The 19,494-nt window shown below is 52.1% G+C and overlaps 1 protein-coding gene across 1 annotated transcript; it reads left to right on the forward strand.

Annotated features, from left to right (window-relative positions):
- The first annotated feature begins 13,429 nt into the window (after positions 1 to 13,429).
- Pdzk1ip1 (PDZK1 interacting protein 1) lies at positions 13,430 to 18,526 on the forward strand. Its single transcript, XM_004869314.4, has 4 exons — positions 13,430 to 13,690; positions 15,841 to 15,949; positions 17,462 to 17,557; positions 18,108 to 18,526. The coding sequence occupies exons 1-4, from the start codon at positions 13,624 to 13,626 to the stop codon at positions 18,178 to 18,180; spliced, it is 345 nt and encodes a 114-aa protein (XP_004869371.1). The 5' UTR covers positions 13,430 to 13,623; the 3' UTR covers positions 18,181 to 18,526.
- The last annotated feature ends 968 nt before the right edge of the window (positions 18,527 to 19,494 follow it).

The raw sequence follows: 19,494 nt of genomic DNA on the forward strand, positions 1-19,494 counted from the left end.
GTAAAGTGAGGTCCCTAGCTATCCATTCGGGTCCCCTCCTGCCTCTCAGGAGCTATCCTCTCAATAAATATTTTCCTACTCTTAACCTCTGTTGTTCCTAGAATTCATTCTTCGACTTTTAGAGAACTTGAACTTGGCATATCAGACATCTAATAGGTTGAGAGATATAATATTTCATATTTTATCTCCTGTATCACCCTCACCCCAGAGCAGGTGACCCCCTGAACATTGCTGTGTTCATTATTGAGGGCACTGCACAGTTTCGGATCATTCATTCAGTTGGGACTCCTCTGAGTGGAAATCAGAGACACCCCCGCACCCCAATATACAGGGATAAGAGGTTTGTCTGTATGCTATTTCATGAGCTCCGTGATTTGGGGTAATTCAATGTTTCCAGACTCAGTTTCAGTCATGCAGATGGTGACCTGACAATAGCATCACCTCCCCCTGCATGGCTCCCGCCATTTTGCCAGCCTATGACAAAGTCCCCAAAGACCCCCTGCCTTTCTGAGACCAGAAAGCTACGAGACTGGGTCCGAAAACCCTTTCCCACCCTGTGCCTGGTGAAACCTGGCCAGCTGGGCCCTGGGACTCAAGGTCCTCAGCCCTTCCCAGCTCCCCTGTTGCAGCCTGGGATCTGCAGTGCTCTTGGGTCCCAGGCTCTGTGGGTATCTGGGGGGATAGCTGGGCCTTCTGCCCTCTGGCTGTTCCCACACAGGCTGGCGAGGTTTGCCTCTCAGTGCTCCCGCCCCTCTCTCCAGCAATCCCCCTGGCTCTGTGCCGTTCAATGGGCTATCAGGCTTGCCCATCACTCTCACGCCCCCTTCCATTACCCCTGAATAGGTGGGATCCAGACAGACACAGGCACTCCCAGCCCCAAGGCCCCAGTCAATCTCTCCCAGGACCACCTGGGACCTGGCAGCTCTGACAGGATACCTGCCTTACCATGCTCAAGACTTCAAGTGCCACCAACAGCCTGCCCTTCTATTGTCTGGCAGTGGTGCATTCTCAAGGCAGCAGTCTGAGCTGGATGCCAGCGTGCTCAGACTGCCTGGTCTGCGCTGCTAAGATTCTACTCTCTGTGTACAGTCAAAGGTAGAAGTTGAGATCTCAGAGACCCCCCCCCCCATCCCAATGTCTCTCTCTCCTGGATTTGCTGGTCAGGGACTGGATGCTTCTCCCCCTCCTTTGGATTTCCCACCTGCTACAGCTTCTGTGTCACAATGCAAGGGGAGGCCTGGGCCAGACAGGACAGGGCATTTGCCTGGCTTGCATTTTTCGGAAGGATAGGGGTGGGTATTGGCCCTAGACCCCTTTAGGGTCCACATCTGCTGGGTTGGGGCTCAGCCAAAGGCGGCTGGCCGGTCCAGTTGCTGGGCTGCAGCTGCGGTCCAGTCAACAGGGAACCGGCTGGCAGCTTTCCGCAGGATGCTAATGAGGGCAGTTGCAGGCGAGGGGGGGAGGCGCTCTTTTGTCCTGCACTTGTCCTTGCTGGAGGGTCCTCAGAGAGAGACAAGGGGCCCTCCTCAGACCCAAGTGACCTTGATTAGCCTGCCATCATTCACTTTGATGGCTCAGAGGTGGGGAGGGACAGGAAATAAGCTGGTCCTGTGCCATCCCTGTGCTTCGCAGGGAGTGTCCTAGAGAATCACGAGTTCAAGAGCAGTATGGAGAACACACTCCATTCTCTCTCCTCCTGCCTCTCACACAAAGCCTTTGCTGTATCTGAGATGTCCCTCTGGACTCCATGACCAGGATCAGATCTGTTAGACTATTTCTGATGCTAGTCTGAGGGTTTCCCCATTGGTAGTGTCTCTCCTCTTTCTGAAATCACAGAGTGCTTCAAACCCTGCCTGGGGCTACTCGCCATGCATCCACATTTGAAACTTGCTTGGCCTGCTCTCTCTGAGTGTGAGGTGCTCAGAGCTGGTGACTAGAGGCCCCATCTTGCCCAGAATGGGAATCACCAACAAATAGCAAAATGGTGCTCCGTAAATATTTGCTGAATGATCTCATCAGGCCCCAGGACAGAGGCACACAAATGTATTACTAGCTTCCTTGGTGCTACAGACGGGGAAGGATGTGTGACTTGCTTAAGGTCACACAGGGAACTGAAGATCCAGTCTCCCAGCCCTGCGCCAGGCTTCTTCTAGAGCAGAGCTTCTCAATCTTGGGCCCAGGGACATCCAAGAAGCTTGAGTAGAGAATTCAGGCAGAATATTAACAGGAATGAGAAAAAACATTCCATCTTTACTTTCATCAGCCTCTGACTGGAACTGAGCCTCTCCTTCCTTTGTTAAGGTAAGCACCCTATCACAGTGGCATGGCATCCCATCTCAGTTGTGGTAGATGAACTGCCATGTACTTTATAATCATTCCCATCTTGAAATTATGGTGAATATCAGTGCGGTTGCTAGATCTTTTATTCAATCCATTGATTAAACAGGTGCACATATTGTATCATAACTTTTTAAGATACTTTGACAATAGTATTTCAAAACCATTGGTTTTCATTATAATTTTATATATTTTTTTCTGCCTTTAATTTTAAAAGAGATCATAGACTTTGCCACACTGTCCAGGAGGCCCTTGGTGTACAAAAGGTTAACACCCCAGCACAAAGGAGCTTTCTGAGTTGAGGCTTCCCCCCTAGAGGTTGTGTCTTTCCTGGCCGCCATCCCTAGTAGGAAAGGGCTTGGTGTCTATGTCCAAGAATAAAACATTCTTTCCTTTTTGGGTTTTATATTCTTGGTGGAGAGATAGAGAATAAACATAAATAAGTTAGGTGGGAGTAAATGCCAAGGAGAAAAGTGAAACTAAGAGTGGAAATGGGAGTGTGTGTGTGTGGGAGTGTTGCAATTTTAGAAAGGTTGAACAGGAGGGCTGACGAATGGGCGTAGGAATCAAGACCTGGGGGAGATGAGGCAGCAAATCCCGACAGGTGTCTGAGAAAAGGTACAGTGGTAGAGAGAACAGCCATGAAGAGGCCTTGAGGCCCAGGGATGGCCGGCACCGACAAGGAGCAGCAGGGTGGCAGGTGTTGCTGGAGCAAGGAGCAGGAGATGAGTCAGAGAGGTACCATGTAGGGGCTCTAGGACATTGCAAGGATGCAGGCTTTGATTTTTCCATTGGGGGATTTTGAGTAAACAAGAGACATGGTCCAGCCAAGAATGATGGTACACACTTGTAATTCAAGCTACTCAGGAAGATTGTAAATTCAAGGCAGACTCTGTCTCAAAATAAAAAATAAAAAGGGCCAGGAATGTAGTGCTCAATGGTAGAGTACCTGCCCAGCATGAAGCCCTGGGCTCAACCAGTACTGAGCTGGGGGCGGGGGGGGGGGGTGTGTGTGGAGGAGGTGGGGGAGAGGGGAGAGGAGGAAGATGGTAGGGGAGAGGGAGAGAGAAAGAGGGAGAGGGAGAAGGAGAAAGGGAGGGAGGGAGGGAGAGATCAGACTTAAATTCTGGCCGTCATATTGAGAACAGGCTGAATGCAGGCATAGGCTAAAGTGGGAAGACAGAGTTGGGGGCTGTTTCAGTAAGCCTGGCAACAGATAAGGGGGCTCGGACAGAGCAGAGTAGTGGAAGTGTTAGGAAGTATTAGAGGTCTGGATATACTTAGAAGTCAAGATTTACCAATGGATCCAACACAGGGTATGTACAGAGAAGCCCAAGAGGACTCCGAGGGCTTTTTGTCCCAAGAGGTGGGAGGATGGAGTTCTCCACCTTGAAGGGAAGGGGTGGGAGCAGCAAACCAGTTCTCCACAGAGCTCAGTTTTGGACATCTTCATGTTCCAGTTCCAGATGCCCATCAGGAGTGTGACCTGGGCTAGAGACCTAACCTTGGGAGGTGCCTGTGTTTGGATGGCTGTGATACTGAGAGACAGGCTTGGATATCAGCAGCCGCTCCTCAAGGGCCTAGCTGTGCTGGGACCTGCATCAAGTGGCCCATCTCACTCATGATCTCCAAAAACCCATGTTGCTGGTGTCACCCCCGTTGTGCAGATGGACAAACTGAGACCCTGGAGAGCAAAAATCATTGAATCATACTGCCAGGATGTGAGCTCAAGCCTTAACCCACACCTTGCTACTGTAATTCCTTCTTTGAAGCACAGTAGGACCTTTCTCCCTCCCTCCCTGCTTCCCTCCCTCCCTCCCTCTTTGAGATAATTACCTTTAGCTTTCAAAAATTTTTGGAAGAGTGGAGGAAAGATAGCCTCTTTAATAAATGGTGTTGGAAAACCTGAATTTCAACCTGCCAAAGACTAAAACTAGACCCCTATCTTTCACCATGCACTAAACTAAAAATCAAAGTTGATCAAAGATCTAAATATGAAAACAGAATCACTAAACTTGCTGGAAGACAAGTTAGGTAGAACCCTCGAAGACATTGGCATAGGAAAAAACTTTATGAACAAAACCTCAGTAGCACGGGAACTAACACAAAGAATCAACAACTGGGATCTCATCTTATTAAAAAGCTTTTGCACTCTAAGAGAAACCAACAGAGCTAAGAGACAACCTACAATGTGGGGAAACATTTTTACCAGTGTTACTTTATCTGTAAATTTGGCTGATATCCTAATTAGTGAATTTAATTTAAAAAATATTGACTATACATCCACTCTGTCAGTTTGGGGTGCTATATTCTGGTAAATTCCTCTCATCTTTTGAAGCCCAACTCAAATGACACTCCTCCCTGGAAGGCTTCCCTGATTTATCTTTCCCCCAGGGGAGTTTAATGACTTTCTTTATGTGAAGGGAAGTGCAGAGTGTATATCTCCCTCAGAGCCTTCACTATTTTTCTGTAAATTGATTGATTTCTTTCTTCCTTTTTTTTTTTTTAATGTGTGGAGAAAGTCTAATGTGATGCTGAAAAGATTTAGAATCCAATAAATTTGGATTAAGATTCTGGATCCACTTACTCCTGAGCTCAATTTCTTTTCTTTTTTTTTCTTTTATTCTTAATTTCTTAGAGCCACATTCTTGCCAGTCAAATGGGGATGCAGTACTCACTTCACACTGGGAAGAATAAGTGAGTTACGTGCCTGGAAGAGTGAGGGTTTAGAAACTGCTTGTCACTGTCACCATGCTGAGTGGGAGGGCAGGGCCAAGACCACTTCCTGTGTGTGTCCTGGTACTCAGGAGGCCTCTGTAGAATAGCACTGCGGGGGAAGCAACTGCCAACTGGCCAGCAAATTGGCACACTTGGCCCCCACCAGGGCAAGTTCTTTGGTAAGAAGACATTCTGGACTCACTTTTGGGTTATTTAAGGATGTAATAAAATTTTTTGAAAGTGACTTGGTTTTGTCTTTTAATGTATAGTTATTTTATTTTTACAGCACTGACTTGCCTTCCTCAACATTCTTCATTACAGAAACTCTGAAAAGAATAGAAAGAGAAGAAAAAAAAAAGCCACAAATTCAGTCCGTGTCACCAATAAATGTTTTAGTGTATTTCCTTTTTCTTTCTAAAATTTGTGTGTTTTTAAAATTTGAGACTGTACTTAACACTTTGATTTTTTTACATTTGGCTTTTCCAGTTTTTTAAGGTCATCTTCATTCTAAAGGTTGAAGTTTGAGGGGCTGGGGTGTAGTTTGGGGATGGAACACTTGCCAAGCATGTAGGAGACCCTGGGTTTGGTCCCTAGCACCACAAAACCAAGAAACAAACAGACAGACAAGTGGAAGTCTGACCTTTCAGACAAAAGCTCCAAGTAAGAAGGGACAGATGGTTTGGGTGGGACTTCTAGACTGAGAAAGAAATGGCTAACATGTGGCTGGCACCGTGGACCTGTAACGCCTCTCCCTGCCCTGCTGGGGCTCCTGCCATGAAAAAGGATGGGTTTGGGACAGGGTATGGCTCAAACACCCAGTTTAGATCTGGTGCTTCTAACATTTACCAAGTACCCACTGCTGTGAAGCACTGAGATGCATTACCCTTGGGCCAATCTGGTGGAGTATGGCTGGGAAACAGAAGGTCAGAGAAGGGAAGAGACTTGTACCAGTCCCACAGCTGGTGGCAGGTGAAGATCCTGACCTTCCACACCTTTCTTGGACTCAGGAACTCCAGCACTGAGTCCATTCACCCTCTCCTGCTCCCCGATGTGCTCTGCCTCCCTCGCAAGCTGAAGCTCCTAGTTGCACAACTCCAGTGATGGAGGGCTCTAGTGATGGAGTCATTTCTCCCATTACTGGACAGCTCTGTGAGGCATCTCTTTCTCTCATCGAACAAGATCCAGCCTTCCCGTGACTCTTGTCATTTTCATGTGGTCAGAAGGCACAGGGCACAATTTCTCTCTCTGGTCTGGGAAATCTCCACAGATACCTGGAGATAGAGACCGTTAAGTATGCACCTCTTCTGGTTGGAAATTTTTCTTCTTGTAGTTATTTAATAGAGTAAGGGCAAAATTAATAAGTGAAAGGAACATTTTTAGTTAAGAGGAAGTAAAGTCAGTTCTGTGACTCCAAATGCTTTGAAGCGTGAGGCCTGGGTGATGCTTGGCGTTTTATCCTGCGTGGTATGATAGGCAATCTGTGTTGCTTCTGCATTCTCCTTTCAGGTGAGACAGACCCAATCCCCATCCACTAACTGGAATTTCTTAGGGTGGGCCCTCACCTAGCCGCTCAGTCTTCTCTCTTGAACTGTGTCATCCTTGCCCGAAGCCTCAATATCTATCCCTAAACAGATGAATTCCAAGCCTCCTATTTCCAGTTCAGCTTTCTCTCCTAAATGCCAGAACAAAATGTTTTGAGATGTCACCCAGGCTGCACCAGAACTCAGCATTCCTGGCTCCTTGCTCACTGCTTATTTTACCCACTAAGTCCTGCGTTCCCTGAGGGCAGGGCTATGGGGCTCTGGTGCTTGGGACACAACCTAGCACGGAGCAGGCCCTTAGAAAAGGGGTGGTAAATCAACGAATACGTGATCTCTTCTTACCTGCCACTTCTGGTTTTCTCCAGTTTAAAAACTAGCACCAGCACCCAAGTCAAGGACTAGAAACTGCCTTGACTACTTGTCTGAAGCCCTCCTTCCAGCACTGATGCAGTTGGCTCCTCCTGCCCCTTTAGCCACTCTTCTGTCCTCCAATTCTCTCCATGCATGGTTCTAATCCCAGCTGCCACTGTCCCTCTCCTGGCTCCCTTCCTGAGCCCACTCAGTGCTCTGCCTTCCAGCCTGCTATCCAGGCTTCGGTTGGAGAGACCTTGCTGCAATGCAAGGCTGCCCACGTCACATGTATTGCCTAAAATCCTCCAACTGGCTCTGAGTTGACTGTAAGGTGAGGAGCTCACCATCCCTCTCCTGGGTCCCTTCTGCAGCCCATGCTTAGCAAGGCTCTCAAGACCCCTTTCCAGACCATTCTCTGCTCTGAAGCCAGAGGATCCCCCACGAGTGTCCATTGCCTTCCTTTCTGCTCTTCCCAGCCCAGAAATGCTCCTCCCACCACTCCCCAGCCCCATTGCTCAGCTCTTCTCTCCCAGAGTCCAGGGCAAAGCCTCCTTGGCTGCATCAGCCTCCTGCAAGTGCACATCTGCAACTTGGGCCTCAGCTTGGACCTCCAGAGTTACCACCTCCTAAACCAATTTGGGAATCCTGTGTCCCCAGCCAGCAAGGAGCCTCTGAATAAATAATTGTTGAAAGAATGAACCTTAGAATTAAAACGGCTTTTACCTGGCCTCCCAGACTAGTACCCCAGTTTACTTACTCTTAGTGCTTATATGCCTGCTTGGAAGCAGTTGGTGTAATTGTACAGATGTGCCATGTAAGCTCTGTCTTATTCACCACTGTATTTCTGGTCCCCTTGTAGGCACTAAACACTTATTGAATGAATGAATGAAAGAAACCCAGGGGTCCGGGGATTTAGCTCAGTGTGCCATGCCTGCCTGGCAAGCACAAGGTCCTGAGTTTGATCCCTGGTACACACACACACACAAAAAGCCAAGGTGTTACCGACAAATAAGTAGTGCTTGGCAGAAGGACGGAGCCCTGGGTTGGACATTAGGCTGACTGGGGTCAGCCCTATCTCTCCCACTAACATGGGCTTCAGGTGGACCCTTTCTGGGTCAGTGTCCCAGATGAAAAATGAGGAGTAAGATAGCACCACTCAGGATGAACCCACAGGCCAGGAGAGGCTGTGATTCTGGAAGCCAGTGGCCCAGCTTGGTTCCACTGCTGGCCTGGGGGGCCTCAGTGAGGAGCAGGGCTGTGTTGAAACTGCTGGGCAAAATGTTGGTCTCAGGTGCTCTGCCCGCTGGCTGGGCTCCCGGCTGGGCCAGCCCTCTCCTTTCTTGGCTGGGGAGGAGACAGCAGGAGGGCCTGATGGATCTTTCCCCACTGGGGGGGGGTCCTGGCTATAACTCTTCTCAGCCCAGGGTGTTGCCTAGGACCCAGGATTCACAGCCAGTGCATTCCTTGGCTAGGCTGGCTCCAGGCTGGTGCTTCCTGCCCCTTCAGCTCCCAGTGCTGGGGCCCCTGGGTAGGGATGAGCCCCATCTGATCTGATCATAACCTTTCCTCTGAGCCCCAGGAAGCCTCTGTCCTGAATGTTTTGTCTTTCTCTAGGTTTGATCTTGAGATCACATGGCATTGCTTTGGGCAGCCCTGCCACAGGCTCCCAGCCAGTCAGGACTTCTTAAACCCTTTTGTGCCATGGAATCCTGGGACAGTCTTGTGAGGCCTACAGGTCCCTTCTCAGAAATGTTTTAGATGTAGAACATAAAATGCATGACATTTCAAAGGAAATCAATTATATTGAAATGCAGTTATCAAAAAATTAAAAATATGTTTGAGATCTAGTAATTTATGTGTATCATTCAATGTACTCAATGACAAGATCTCATGGAAAGTCCAATGACTGTGATACTTCCATTAATGATCAACATGAATGATACATCCAGATGTCTGCAGCAATAGTGTAGTGATAGGAAAACATCACAGAGGGCTGTGGTTTGTAGCCTTCATAACTAATGGCAAAAAGTGGTAAATTTTGGTTAGTGAAATACAGATTTAGTGTTTTCCCGGTCCACCTTCATGAATATTGAGTTCTGCCTGAAGGCTCCTAGAAAGGGGAGCTAACTGAAGGGGAGTCAGGTTAATGCAATCCTGACAGCATAAGAGAGGAGCTCAGTACCAGCCTGCTTCCTCAGAACCTTATTAAATACAAAGTCTGTTAATACAAAGTCATAGTCTGTTAATAGAATCACAGGCTTCAGACCTGGAAGGGCTAGAGCACTTTTGGCAGATGTCTCCAGAGTTGGCCCGGTTCTTGGCCTGCAACTCTAAGGTTCAGCTCCTTCTCTGGGACACCCTCATACCAGGGCTGGAGAGGCCCCCTTGAGGTGCAGTGATGTATGCTTCCTTCATGCACACAGGTAAGTCAGGCCCAGTGCCTACACCCCAGCTACGGGATAGAGAGAGAGAGACAAGGCCCCCACTGGAGCTAAGCTGTTTTATTCACTCAACAGTCATTGTCTGAGCTTTTGCTCAGACCAGAGGCAGGCACTGTGCACACAGATTTAATTTCCCATTTGAGTTGTTGAGTGTGTACACAGGCAGTGTGCTCTGTATTAGGTTCTGAGCAGACATGCACCTCCCCTCGGAGGAGACAGGTATTAGAAGAGCAAAATCAATATGGAATATCAATTTGTCACAATGGCTATAAAGAGATGCACAGGGAAGACTGCTGGGGGAGAAAGGAAGCCAAGATGCCTTCTTGGAGAAAGTGACCTTGACAGAAGACTTGGAGGATAAGTTTGCAGGCTTACAGGGGGGTGCTCTAAGCAGAGGGCGAGCCGGCAGGGAGCTGGCCCTGTTGCAGGAGGCACTGGGGCAGTTGATGAGGCTGCAGAGGAGGGTGAGGGCACATTTTGCCAGCCTGTGAGCCCAGGAAAGAAGTTGGACAGTATTATTATTATTATTATTAATTTATTTTTTGGTACCAGGGGTCGAACTTGGGACCTTTTGCTTGCAAGGCAGGTGCCAGGACCACTGAGCTAAATCCCCAGCCCCAGTTGGACAGTATTTTAAAGGTCAGTGGAGACCATCAAAGGGTCTCACAGTACCTCTTTGAATGAATGAGTGTTTAGGAGCTCCCGGACTAGCATCAAAGATATTAGTGAGGAGAGGCACTGTAACATTGAGTGAAGGAAGCTTTCACTTCTCTGCTCCCTTCTCTAGCCCTGCTCTCTTCAGGCCGAGCTCCCTGCCTGGATGCTGCCCATCATCTTTCTGCACAGTCCAACCATCCAGCTAACTTTCCCCTTAGTATAGCCTCCTCCAAGACTGCTTTAATAGCAGCCTTCAGTTGTCTTGTTCTGTCCTACATAGCAGCCCTGTGCATCCATGTGTGTTGTTCCCAGCATGACAGTTACATGCTAATGTCCACTTTCCCTTTCTCCAATCCACCACTGGAGTGGGTGGAAGTGGGGGCTGAAGGTAGGGGAAGTTGGGAAATCTCCAGCTGCAAACTGGCCGCCTGCCTTCCACCAGTCTGGGATTGGAGTAGACACTGCCACCCGCTGGGAACAAATGGAATGGCATGCAAGATGGGATGGGGAGGAAGGGAACTCCTGGAAACAGCCCGGGTCCACTCCGGCTTTCCTGAAGGATAAGTACAGGAGCTGCAGCTGATGATTTCTAGAGGCAGAGCTGGGCTAGGTAGAGGAGGGAGGAAATAAGCATTCATGGAACATTTGCTCCTAAGTGAGGACTCAAGGTCCAGCCCCAAGGGCTGCTGAGACCTCAGACCTAAGCCGGACGAGCAAGGGGGGCCCAGCTTGCTGCCACGGGGGTCAGGGCTGTCCACACAGCAGGGAGGCGACCCCTTCTCTCTCAGGAGGCTCTCCAGAGAGCGGGACCAGCTGCAAAGATGGTGTCTACTCACACCCCCCTTCCTTGGAACAACTTGTTTTGTGGAAGGTTTGGGACTTTGACCTGGGAGCTGTGTTTTCCTTCTGTTGGTCACCTGATATTCTGTCTGCTCACCTCCCTCCTCCAGTCCCCTCAGTTCCTAAAGCCTGGTCAGGGAGTCCTTGCCTTTCCTTAGGGCTTTTGGGGAAGTGGGGAATGTTTGAGCGAGGAAGGCAGAACCCAGGAACTGATGGCAGAGGTTGGGCACTGGCCTGTAGGGATGGATTCATTGTCTTCCCTTGACTCCCAGGATGCTCCACTTTTCTGGCATTTTGTCTTCCTGCTCTATCCTGCCTCTTCTTCCTTTGCAACACTGCATGAGGAGCCACATCCTGGTCCTCACTCTGCTCCTGTCTCTGGACACACATAGACACACATACGTGGACATGCACAGGCCTTGGAGGGGTGACATGTGCTCCCACCCGGAGTTATCATCACTGTGCCACAGGTGTCTCTTGCATCTAACTCTACTCCAGACCCAGAGAATCTGCTGCCTTCTACACGGCTCCCTCTGAAGGGCCCATGCACCACACACAGTGCACCTAGGCCTGTAGCCTCTCACACACCCCTCCCTCCCAACTTGCTCTGGCTCCTTCCGAGGTTCCACCACCCACCCACTCAGCTACCAGAGCCAGAAATGTAACCTGGAAGTCACCTCCCTCCACTTCCCAGCTAGCCACTGTTCTAGAGACCATGCCCTGGCTTTCCTACCTCCCAATCAGATGCCCCTTTCTCTGATGTCCCTTTCTGTTTCTGTTTCTTTTTTTTTTTTTCTCTGATGTTCCTTTCAATCCCCAAATGCAGATCTGACCGTGACTCCCCTGCCTGAAACCCTGAGGATGGGGTTACTGGATATTTGTTAAATTCAACTCCATTCCTTACATTCCAACCAGCGATTCCTTGGCTATTTATTAACAGGCACAGTGCCTGCTCCAGACTGTGCCTGCAGTCTCACACCTGGCCAGAGCAGGAGGGGGACGGAATCCATGTGTATGGGAGGCACCACTCAAATCCATGTGACGTTCCCCTAGAACACCTTGAGAGTAAATAGCCCAGATTTGATTGGTAATGGGCCCACTGCGCGAATACAGGCATGAAGCAGGGGCAAGTTGTGGTGTCTGCGTGCTCCCACTGGCAGAGCAATCCTGCTAGGGAAAGGGCTGCCAACGGGTTCTCTGGGCAACAGTTTGGTGGCTTTGGGCAGGGAGGCTGTGGAGGGGCCTCCTGCTCAGGCCCTGGCTTCTGGGAAGTGCCCTTCCTTCCTTCTTTCCTTCCTTCCTTCCTTCCTTCTTTCCTTCCTTCCTTCCTTCCTTCCTTCCTTCCTTCCTTCCTTCTTTCCTTCCTTCCTTTCTTCCCACCTGCCTTCCATTTACTCTTCTCTTCTTTCTCTCCCTCCATCCTCCATCTTTCCTCCTTCCCTTCTTCTTTTCCTTTCTTCATGGACTGGAAGTGTTGTGCCCAGATTTCGAGGTCCCCAAAGACCACCAAGGAGCCGATTCCAATGTAAACACATGAGGATCGTTTATTCAAGCTCGAGCAGGGACTCCCAACTGTCACCGCCACAGCGGGTCAAAATTGAGAGCCCTGACTCCAAATCAGCAGGGGTTTTTATACTAGTTACAGCAAGGTTCTAGATTGGCAATTAAACCTGATTGATTGTGCCTTGCGCACCCAAGCTGCAAACGGTTACACCTGGGACATTGGGGTAGCTGTTGCCAGGGGATGGCTGAACACTTATCACAAGCAGGTGGGCAAAGTACATCTTGTGGTTTTAGGTCTCACAGAAGCAGGAGTTATTGGTGAGTGCGAGGAGGAACAGCTGGCACAGTGGAGGCTCTCACAAACCCAGGGCCTGTGCCTGAGCAGGGGGTTATAGGGATTCAATCCCATGGCCACCCACTTTTTGGCTATTTGTCTGAGGGTAGGTGTTGAGGCCTCTGACTAAGCTCAGGTCTTGTCCGAGGGAGGCCTCCCCAGTGTTCAGAGCCCGTGCAGGGTCAGCTGGGCTGGGAAGGCTAGAGGCTGGGTCCTTCAGACCCTGTTGTGATCTATGGGAGTGGTGGGTTTAGGAAACCTCTGGGGCTGGGGGCAGTGATGCTGGATTGTGTCCCAGCCTCACTGGGGCCCAGAGTCCAGCTTAGGTGAGGAGAACAGGCTCTGGGGGAAGTGGGCAGCTCTGAGTCTTCCCTGGCTCTTTGGGGTTTTCCCCAGGCTTCCTGAGCCAGCCCCCCAATTTCTTAATCCTACTGTCAGCCTTCCAAGAAGCCCCACCCACTGCACTCATTTAGGCAGGAGAAACAATGTGTCACTTCTTTCCTCAGAGCCTGGCCACACCTTGGGGAAGGGGGAGCTTAGGCAGAGCCTCTGGGGCAATCTGGGACTTGAGGCAGGCTGGGATTTCCCTCTATCTCCTTGGCCCTCAGCCCCACCTCCTTAGCTGGTCTCTGAAGGTGGCCTCGAATACCAGCTCAGTGGGCTGGGTACCAGCCAGGGAGGCCTGGCCAGGCAGCTCATTTCCCTGGGAGGGAGGGCACTTTTCCTCCACCACCCACTCGTCTTCCCTCGGCCACCTCCCTCGCTTTCTTCCTTACTTGCTTCTGTCCTCCAGGGTCAGACTGGCTCCAGCTTTACCTCAGGTTCACACTGCCAGGCCCCGTGAAGCTCCAGGACGCCAGACACGGGCAGGGGAGCGAACACCCAGGAGCTGTCTGCAGCCATGCTGGCCCTCAGCCTGGTCATTCTGGGCCTGCTCACTGCAGTGCCACCTGCCAGCTGTCAACAAGGTAGCGCAGAACAGGGGACAGTCCTGGTGGCTGCAGGGAGGAGAGGCTGGGCTGGCCACTGGGGCCCCAGGGGAGAGTGGGGTAGTGTCCTGGCATCTCCCACTCCAACAGTTGTACTGGAAAGGAGCAGGCATGGGCCAGCCAGGCCTCTGTCTGTGACTTGGGACCAGCAGGGGAAATGTTGGGTCTGGGAGTTGGGGCAGGATCAGGAGTTGAGACCCAAGTCTCCAAGCAGAAACTGCCCTGGAGATGGCTGGGCCCTGAGGGCCGGGGTCAGGGCTACAAGGATGGCGGGAGGGGGCCCAAGCCACCTCTCCAAGGCAGGGCAGGCTTGCTCCTGGGAGGGCAGTACTGTCAGAGTTTGCCCGTGGCGTTGACCTAAGGGCTCACAGTCTCTGCTTCCTTGGGCTGGGGTAGGGAGCACAGCACGCATGTGGCCCCCACCACGACCTTAGCTTTTTGTCCTGCTAACTCTGTCTTGCTGTGTGGCCTTAAGAAATCACTGCCCCTCTCTAAGATTCAGTTTTCTCACCCATAAAATTAGGACAGTCAACTCCAACCCGACACTTCCCACAGCTTCTGCCAGATCAGGGTTGTGTGCCTGGGGAAGAACCACACCCCAAGGCCTAGCACCCTCCCTGCTCTGTCGGGCTGCGTCTGTGGCCAGAGCCTAGTGACTGCATGGGGCCCGGGTCCAAAGAGGGCTGGCAGACCTGGATCCAGAGCTTCCTCTCCTAGGCTCTTGTGCACATTTGCTTTGCTCTGTCTCCCAGGTCTTGGACGTTCTCTGGGGAACTGAAGAAACCAGAGAGGTTGAATAACTTACAAGGGTCACACAGCAGGTCAAGAAAGGACAGACAGAGGTTATCTTTCTCCTGTCCCAGGCTCTACCTCTACAGGGGACTGTGGTCCCTGGTGTGTCTGGGAAGCAGGAGGGGGCCTCCCAGGGTTACTGCTAGTGCTTGAGCAATCACTGAGCTGAGAAAGCAATGGGCCCGTGCCACTGTTTCTCTGGGGGCAATGAGTCCACATGCTGATCTTTGCAGGGTAACCACATTGTGTATTTTCTGTTACCCCTGGTGCTAAACCAAGTCTGACCTGGCCTCAGGCCAGAGAGTTCCACAATACTCCCTCTTTCTCAACACCTGCCAGGCTCAGAAAGAGCTCAAAGAAGAGACTATGTTTTCACTGAAGCAGGAGAGATTTAGGGTAGACTCAAGGGAGGACTTTTGAGTGGAAGTAAAGCAGAGTGAGGTTTCTCCATGTCCAACCTGAACCTCTTACAGGACGGCTCTAGGAATACAGATGCTATGTCTGGAAGGGGATCTCCAGATGTTCCCTGTTGACCTCTATTCCCTCATGGGATACTTACCTCTGGGTGTCTTTCCTCTGCAAGGCCCCAGAGCACAGTGACGCCCAGGAAAGAGGAGAGTTCCCAGGGCTGCTAGTGGCCAAGAGGCAGACTTCTGGGAAATCTTGAGGGTTGGAGCTGGTGCCAGGGGTCAGAAAGCAGAGAAGGTGCATGGCTGGGCCTGACTTGATCTCTGGCCCTTGTGCTCTGGGCACTCAGCTGGAGGAGCAAACAAGGCTCACATTGAAGCTTCCTTCCTGGCCTGCTCTCATACTTCACTGGGAACCCCACTGACCTGCCTGACTGACCTCACACCTTCCCAGGCTCCTCCCAGAGGAGCGCTTCTGGCTACAGAACAGGATCTTCCAGATGCCAGCCCCAACCTGAGAGCTCTGGGCCACCCTTCAGTCTGCTGGGAGCTGTCAAGGAGGAGGGCAGCCACTCCCAGCGAGCGAGGCCTAGGCCAGTTATCCAGAGGGCTGCCCTTTAGTCCCTGGGGCCCAGGCACTCCCTGGGGGGCCCTGCATGGGGTGGTGGTAGCAAGGCTCTGGGCTGCCCAGATCTCAGACACTGCCCTTTAATCTCATTCCATCCATGACTGCTCAGGTTTCTTTGAACTTCTGTCTTCTTTTCTTTCCAACACTGTCCTTATTCTCATGCTCAGTGGGGTCAGATGGACCCTCATTCCCACCCCTAGAAGCCCAAAGTGTCTCCCTCGGTCCAGCAGCAGCTGATGGACTCCAACACAGGCCCCAGTGTTAGGGGCAGGACTGCCCTTGCAGCCCCCTCTCTTTTTCAGGCCTGGGGAACCTTCAGCCCTGGATGCAGGGCCTCATTGCAGTGGCAGTGTTCCTGGTCCTCGTTGCAATTGCTTTCGCTGTCAACCACTTCTGGTGCCAGGAAGAGCAGTGAGTGCTGCCCGAGGGCCCTGGGCTGGGTTCCCCTGAGCTGGCAGGGTGTGCCCCAGGACCACTGTTCTTGTTCTAGTAGCAGTGAGAAGGGCTCAGAAAGCCTGGGTCAGTCCTCTCGAGGTGCGCAGTGGTAAACAGGCTCAAGGGCACAGAGTGAGTTGGTGACAGTCAAAAGGAGCATTCAGGCTTGCAGCCTCCCAGACCTGGGCTCTGTCTGTCCCATACCTCCCAGTGAGCTTTGGGGAATACCTTGTCTCCTGGCAATCTCAGTGTTTCCATCTGCAGAGTCAGGGTAGCTGCCCAGGTTTCCTTCTGGAAAACAAGGTCTCATCCCTTTGGAGGGTCAGTGCCAGTGCAGAGGGACCTCACAGGCTGGATGAGCAGAGTGCAGAGTGCAGGGCAAAGCCTGAGCCGGTGGGGGGCAGGGCAGAGAAGGTTTCCAGGTAGCACATCTGTCCTGCAGCCTGAAGCACTAGGGGAGTCAGTTGGGTGTGGGGTGCAGGGGTCTGTCAGACATGAATGCACAGAGGGCAAGAGCCACTCTGCACTTGCCAGGCCAGATCCCGGTGTCAAGGCTGCATCTATCCCTGGAGCAACTTTTCTCTGCTCTCATACAGGTGGTCTGGTGGCCAGGGGTCAGCAGTAGCCAAGTGCAACCTGCAGAGGAAACAGGCAGCTTAGTGGGTAGGGAGGAATGGAGAAGCCAAGATGAGGTTGGGGAGGCGAGCAGGACTGGGGCCAAGCAGGGCCTTGTGCATGGATTTCGGGCTTTAACTTGCGTGGTAGGAGTCCCGTGAAAAGTCTTTAAGCATGACACTTGCTGATGCAGGGCAGGTGAGAACAGTCTGCAGGCATGGAGAGCAGTGAGCAGGAGGTGGGGACAGGGTCTGGACCCAGAGGTGGTAGAGGTGATGTGGAGAAGGGACAGATCTTAGAGCTATCTCGAAGGTGGGCTCCTGGGAGCTGCTGGATGAACATAGCAGAGGAAAAAAGACAGGGGTGATGCCCAGGAACCTCACTGAGGACACAAGAGGATGGGCAACTGCTGGGTTTAATTTGGGACATGTTAGGTCTGATGTCCCTTTGGGGTCAGACAGGGAAGGATGGGTGGGGACAGAGCCTACAATGCAGCAGGTTTATGCTTGAGCAAGAGGTAAGGCACATAGGAACCATTTGCTTTTCCAGTGACCCTGTCTACTGCTAATTTGGGGCAGACAGACCTGTGAGGTCTGCTCTGGGGGCTGAGGTGAGTGTGGTAGGGTGCAGTGGAGAGAGGCTTTGGGTTTGGGATAAGTCTTTTGCAACTCTCCAGCCCCCACTTCGGAGCAGGCAGAAGGCTGTGAGGCCCTAGTGGGATGAGGCCAGATCCAGGCCATTGGTAGAGCCCTCTGGACAGAGGTACATCTGTGAAGGGGCAGCCTCTCCCTTGGGCTTGTCAGAACCAGGATCCAAAATAGGGTCTTCGTGGATGGGGTGGGATGGGGGGTAATTGACACGTCCCATGCCTAGGGAGCCTGGAGCCATGGTCATGACTGTTGGAAACATGGCGGATGGGGTCCTGGTGGGAATGGATGGAAGGTACTCCTCAACGGTGGCTGGGTTCAGGTGAGGGGCCAGAACAGGGCTGCCTGCCCTGTGCTCCAGGAACTCGGGGGGAGGGGGAGGGAGGATTAGAAAGAGGTGTTGCTGGGGGTGGGGTGGGAAAGGGCCATGAGGTGATGGGGTCTCTGTCAGGATTTCAGGACTCCATGAGCAAGCAAAACTTCAGTTTGGTGAGGGGGTTCCTTTAAGGAATGGGGACCTGGTGGGAGATTTGGTGATGCTCACAGGGCAGTGGGTGCTATGGGGAAGAAGAGCTCAACAGGGGACAGAGATTCACTGAAGGGGCGTATGAGTGGAGGAGCTCAGTGTATAAGAGGGCTCAATAGTGGAGGGAGCTTGGGGAGTGCGGTCAACGGAGGATCCAGCAAAGGAAGAGCTCGAGGAAGAGGGATGCGGGATTCGGGAGATGTGCTGAGGGGCCTCCAGCCCAGGTGCATAGCCCTTCAGGGGTCCCAAATGTTTATTCTGGAAATTACTGCCCTTGCAAGCCCAGGATGGGGCAGGGATGGGTGAGAGGCCTGATGATCCACCAGGGCCCTGCCTTCTCTTCCAGGTCCAGTGAGCACAAGAATGCCTATGAGAATGTCCTGGAGGAGGAGGGCAAGGTCCACAGCACCCAAATGTGACCCGGCTCACCTGAGGCAATAAGGCACCTGCGATAGATGCCAGTGCCACTCAGCCACTTCTTTTGCTGTGCGGGAATCGAAGAGTGGGCTGACACCCTTGAGTTACAGCCGGCCAAGGTTGGGGCTCAGACCATGTCCAAGTGGGGGCTGGCTGTGGCCCTTGAGCCTTCCTGAGGGTGTCCTACCCAACTCCGAAAAGCCTTCTGAAATGATAGCCAGCTCAGCACCCCCCATCATGCCTCTCACCTCCCCCATGAGCATGGAAATGGCCCTTCTTTCTGTGAAATAAAGACTTTTTGTATGTCTGAGGCTGAGGCTCAGAAATAGCCCCTCAGGCTTCCAGTGAGGCGCATCTTTCTTTCTGTCAGGACGATCACCTTCTGAAGCCCCGTCACGGTGGCTTTGGAGGATTACCCAGGAAGCTCTCGGGCCACAGGGCAGCTGGGCTGGCGGTGGGAGGCAGGCCATCCAGGGTGAGACCTGACAGCCTGGTGAGGTGGACAGCGGGCCTGTCTTTCCTGGAGTCTGAATGGCGTGGGGGATGAGCTCCAGTGTGAGCCCCGAGACGGGAGTCAGAGAGACCAGGTGCAGGGAGACCACCTGCCCCTGAGTGCTCTTTGTCTCCTCTGGCCAAGCCTTCCCTTCAGCCACAGCCACAGGTGAGCTTCCTGAAGGGCAGAAGCTGGCTACCTGAGATTCTGGGCCGTTCTTTTTGCAGCAACCCCGCCTACTTCCATGCTGCTTGGCAGTGCGCAGAGTTCACTGTCTCTCATCCATCCAGCTCTGCGCCCCTCACCATAGTCTGAGTGCTGGGCTTTGGCATGGGAAGTGCCAGGAAAGAGTCTGGGGCTGGAGTCAGGATGCCTAGATTTGAGTCCTCCATCCTTGCCGACTTGCTATGTAATCCCTGGACAGCTCCTGTCAAGCCCTGAGCCCAGAGGATTTGGCTAGTCTCATTGCAGTGCAGGAGTAGAATTCAGTCCTCACTATTGCCCTGACTCACAGTCCTGGGGTGGGCCTTGGGGAACAGAGTAGCAGGCAGAGGAAGAGGAGGAGACTCAGGGCCTGGCCGGTCCTGGACTCACCTCTGAGAAAGCTGGTCTTGGGGAGTACCTTGTCTGCTTGGGGCGATCACCTGAGATACTCACTGGGGCATTCCCAGATGCCAGGATAGGGACATGTTCTGCAGCAGAAGGAGTGGGAGGGGCTTAGGATGCTTCCTGAGCAGGGAGTGGGAAGCAGTGTCTTGGCTCCAGGCCTTGCTGCCTTGCTGTGTGACCTTAGGCAAGTCACCTCCCTTCTCGGGGCTTTGGC

Source organism: Heterocephalus glaber, unplaced genomic scaffold (assembly GCF_053883595.1).
Source record: "Heterocephalus glaber isolate CG9 unplaced genomic scaffold, H.glaber_assembly_v1.0 deba00001451, whole genome shotgun sequence".
NCBI classification, from domain to species: domain Eukaryota; kingdom Metazoa; phylum Chordata; class Mammalia; order Rodentia; family Bathyergidae; genus Heterocephalus; species Heterocephalus glaber.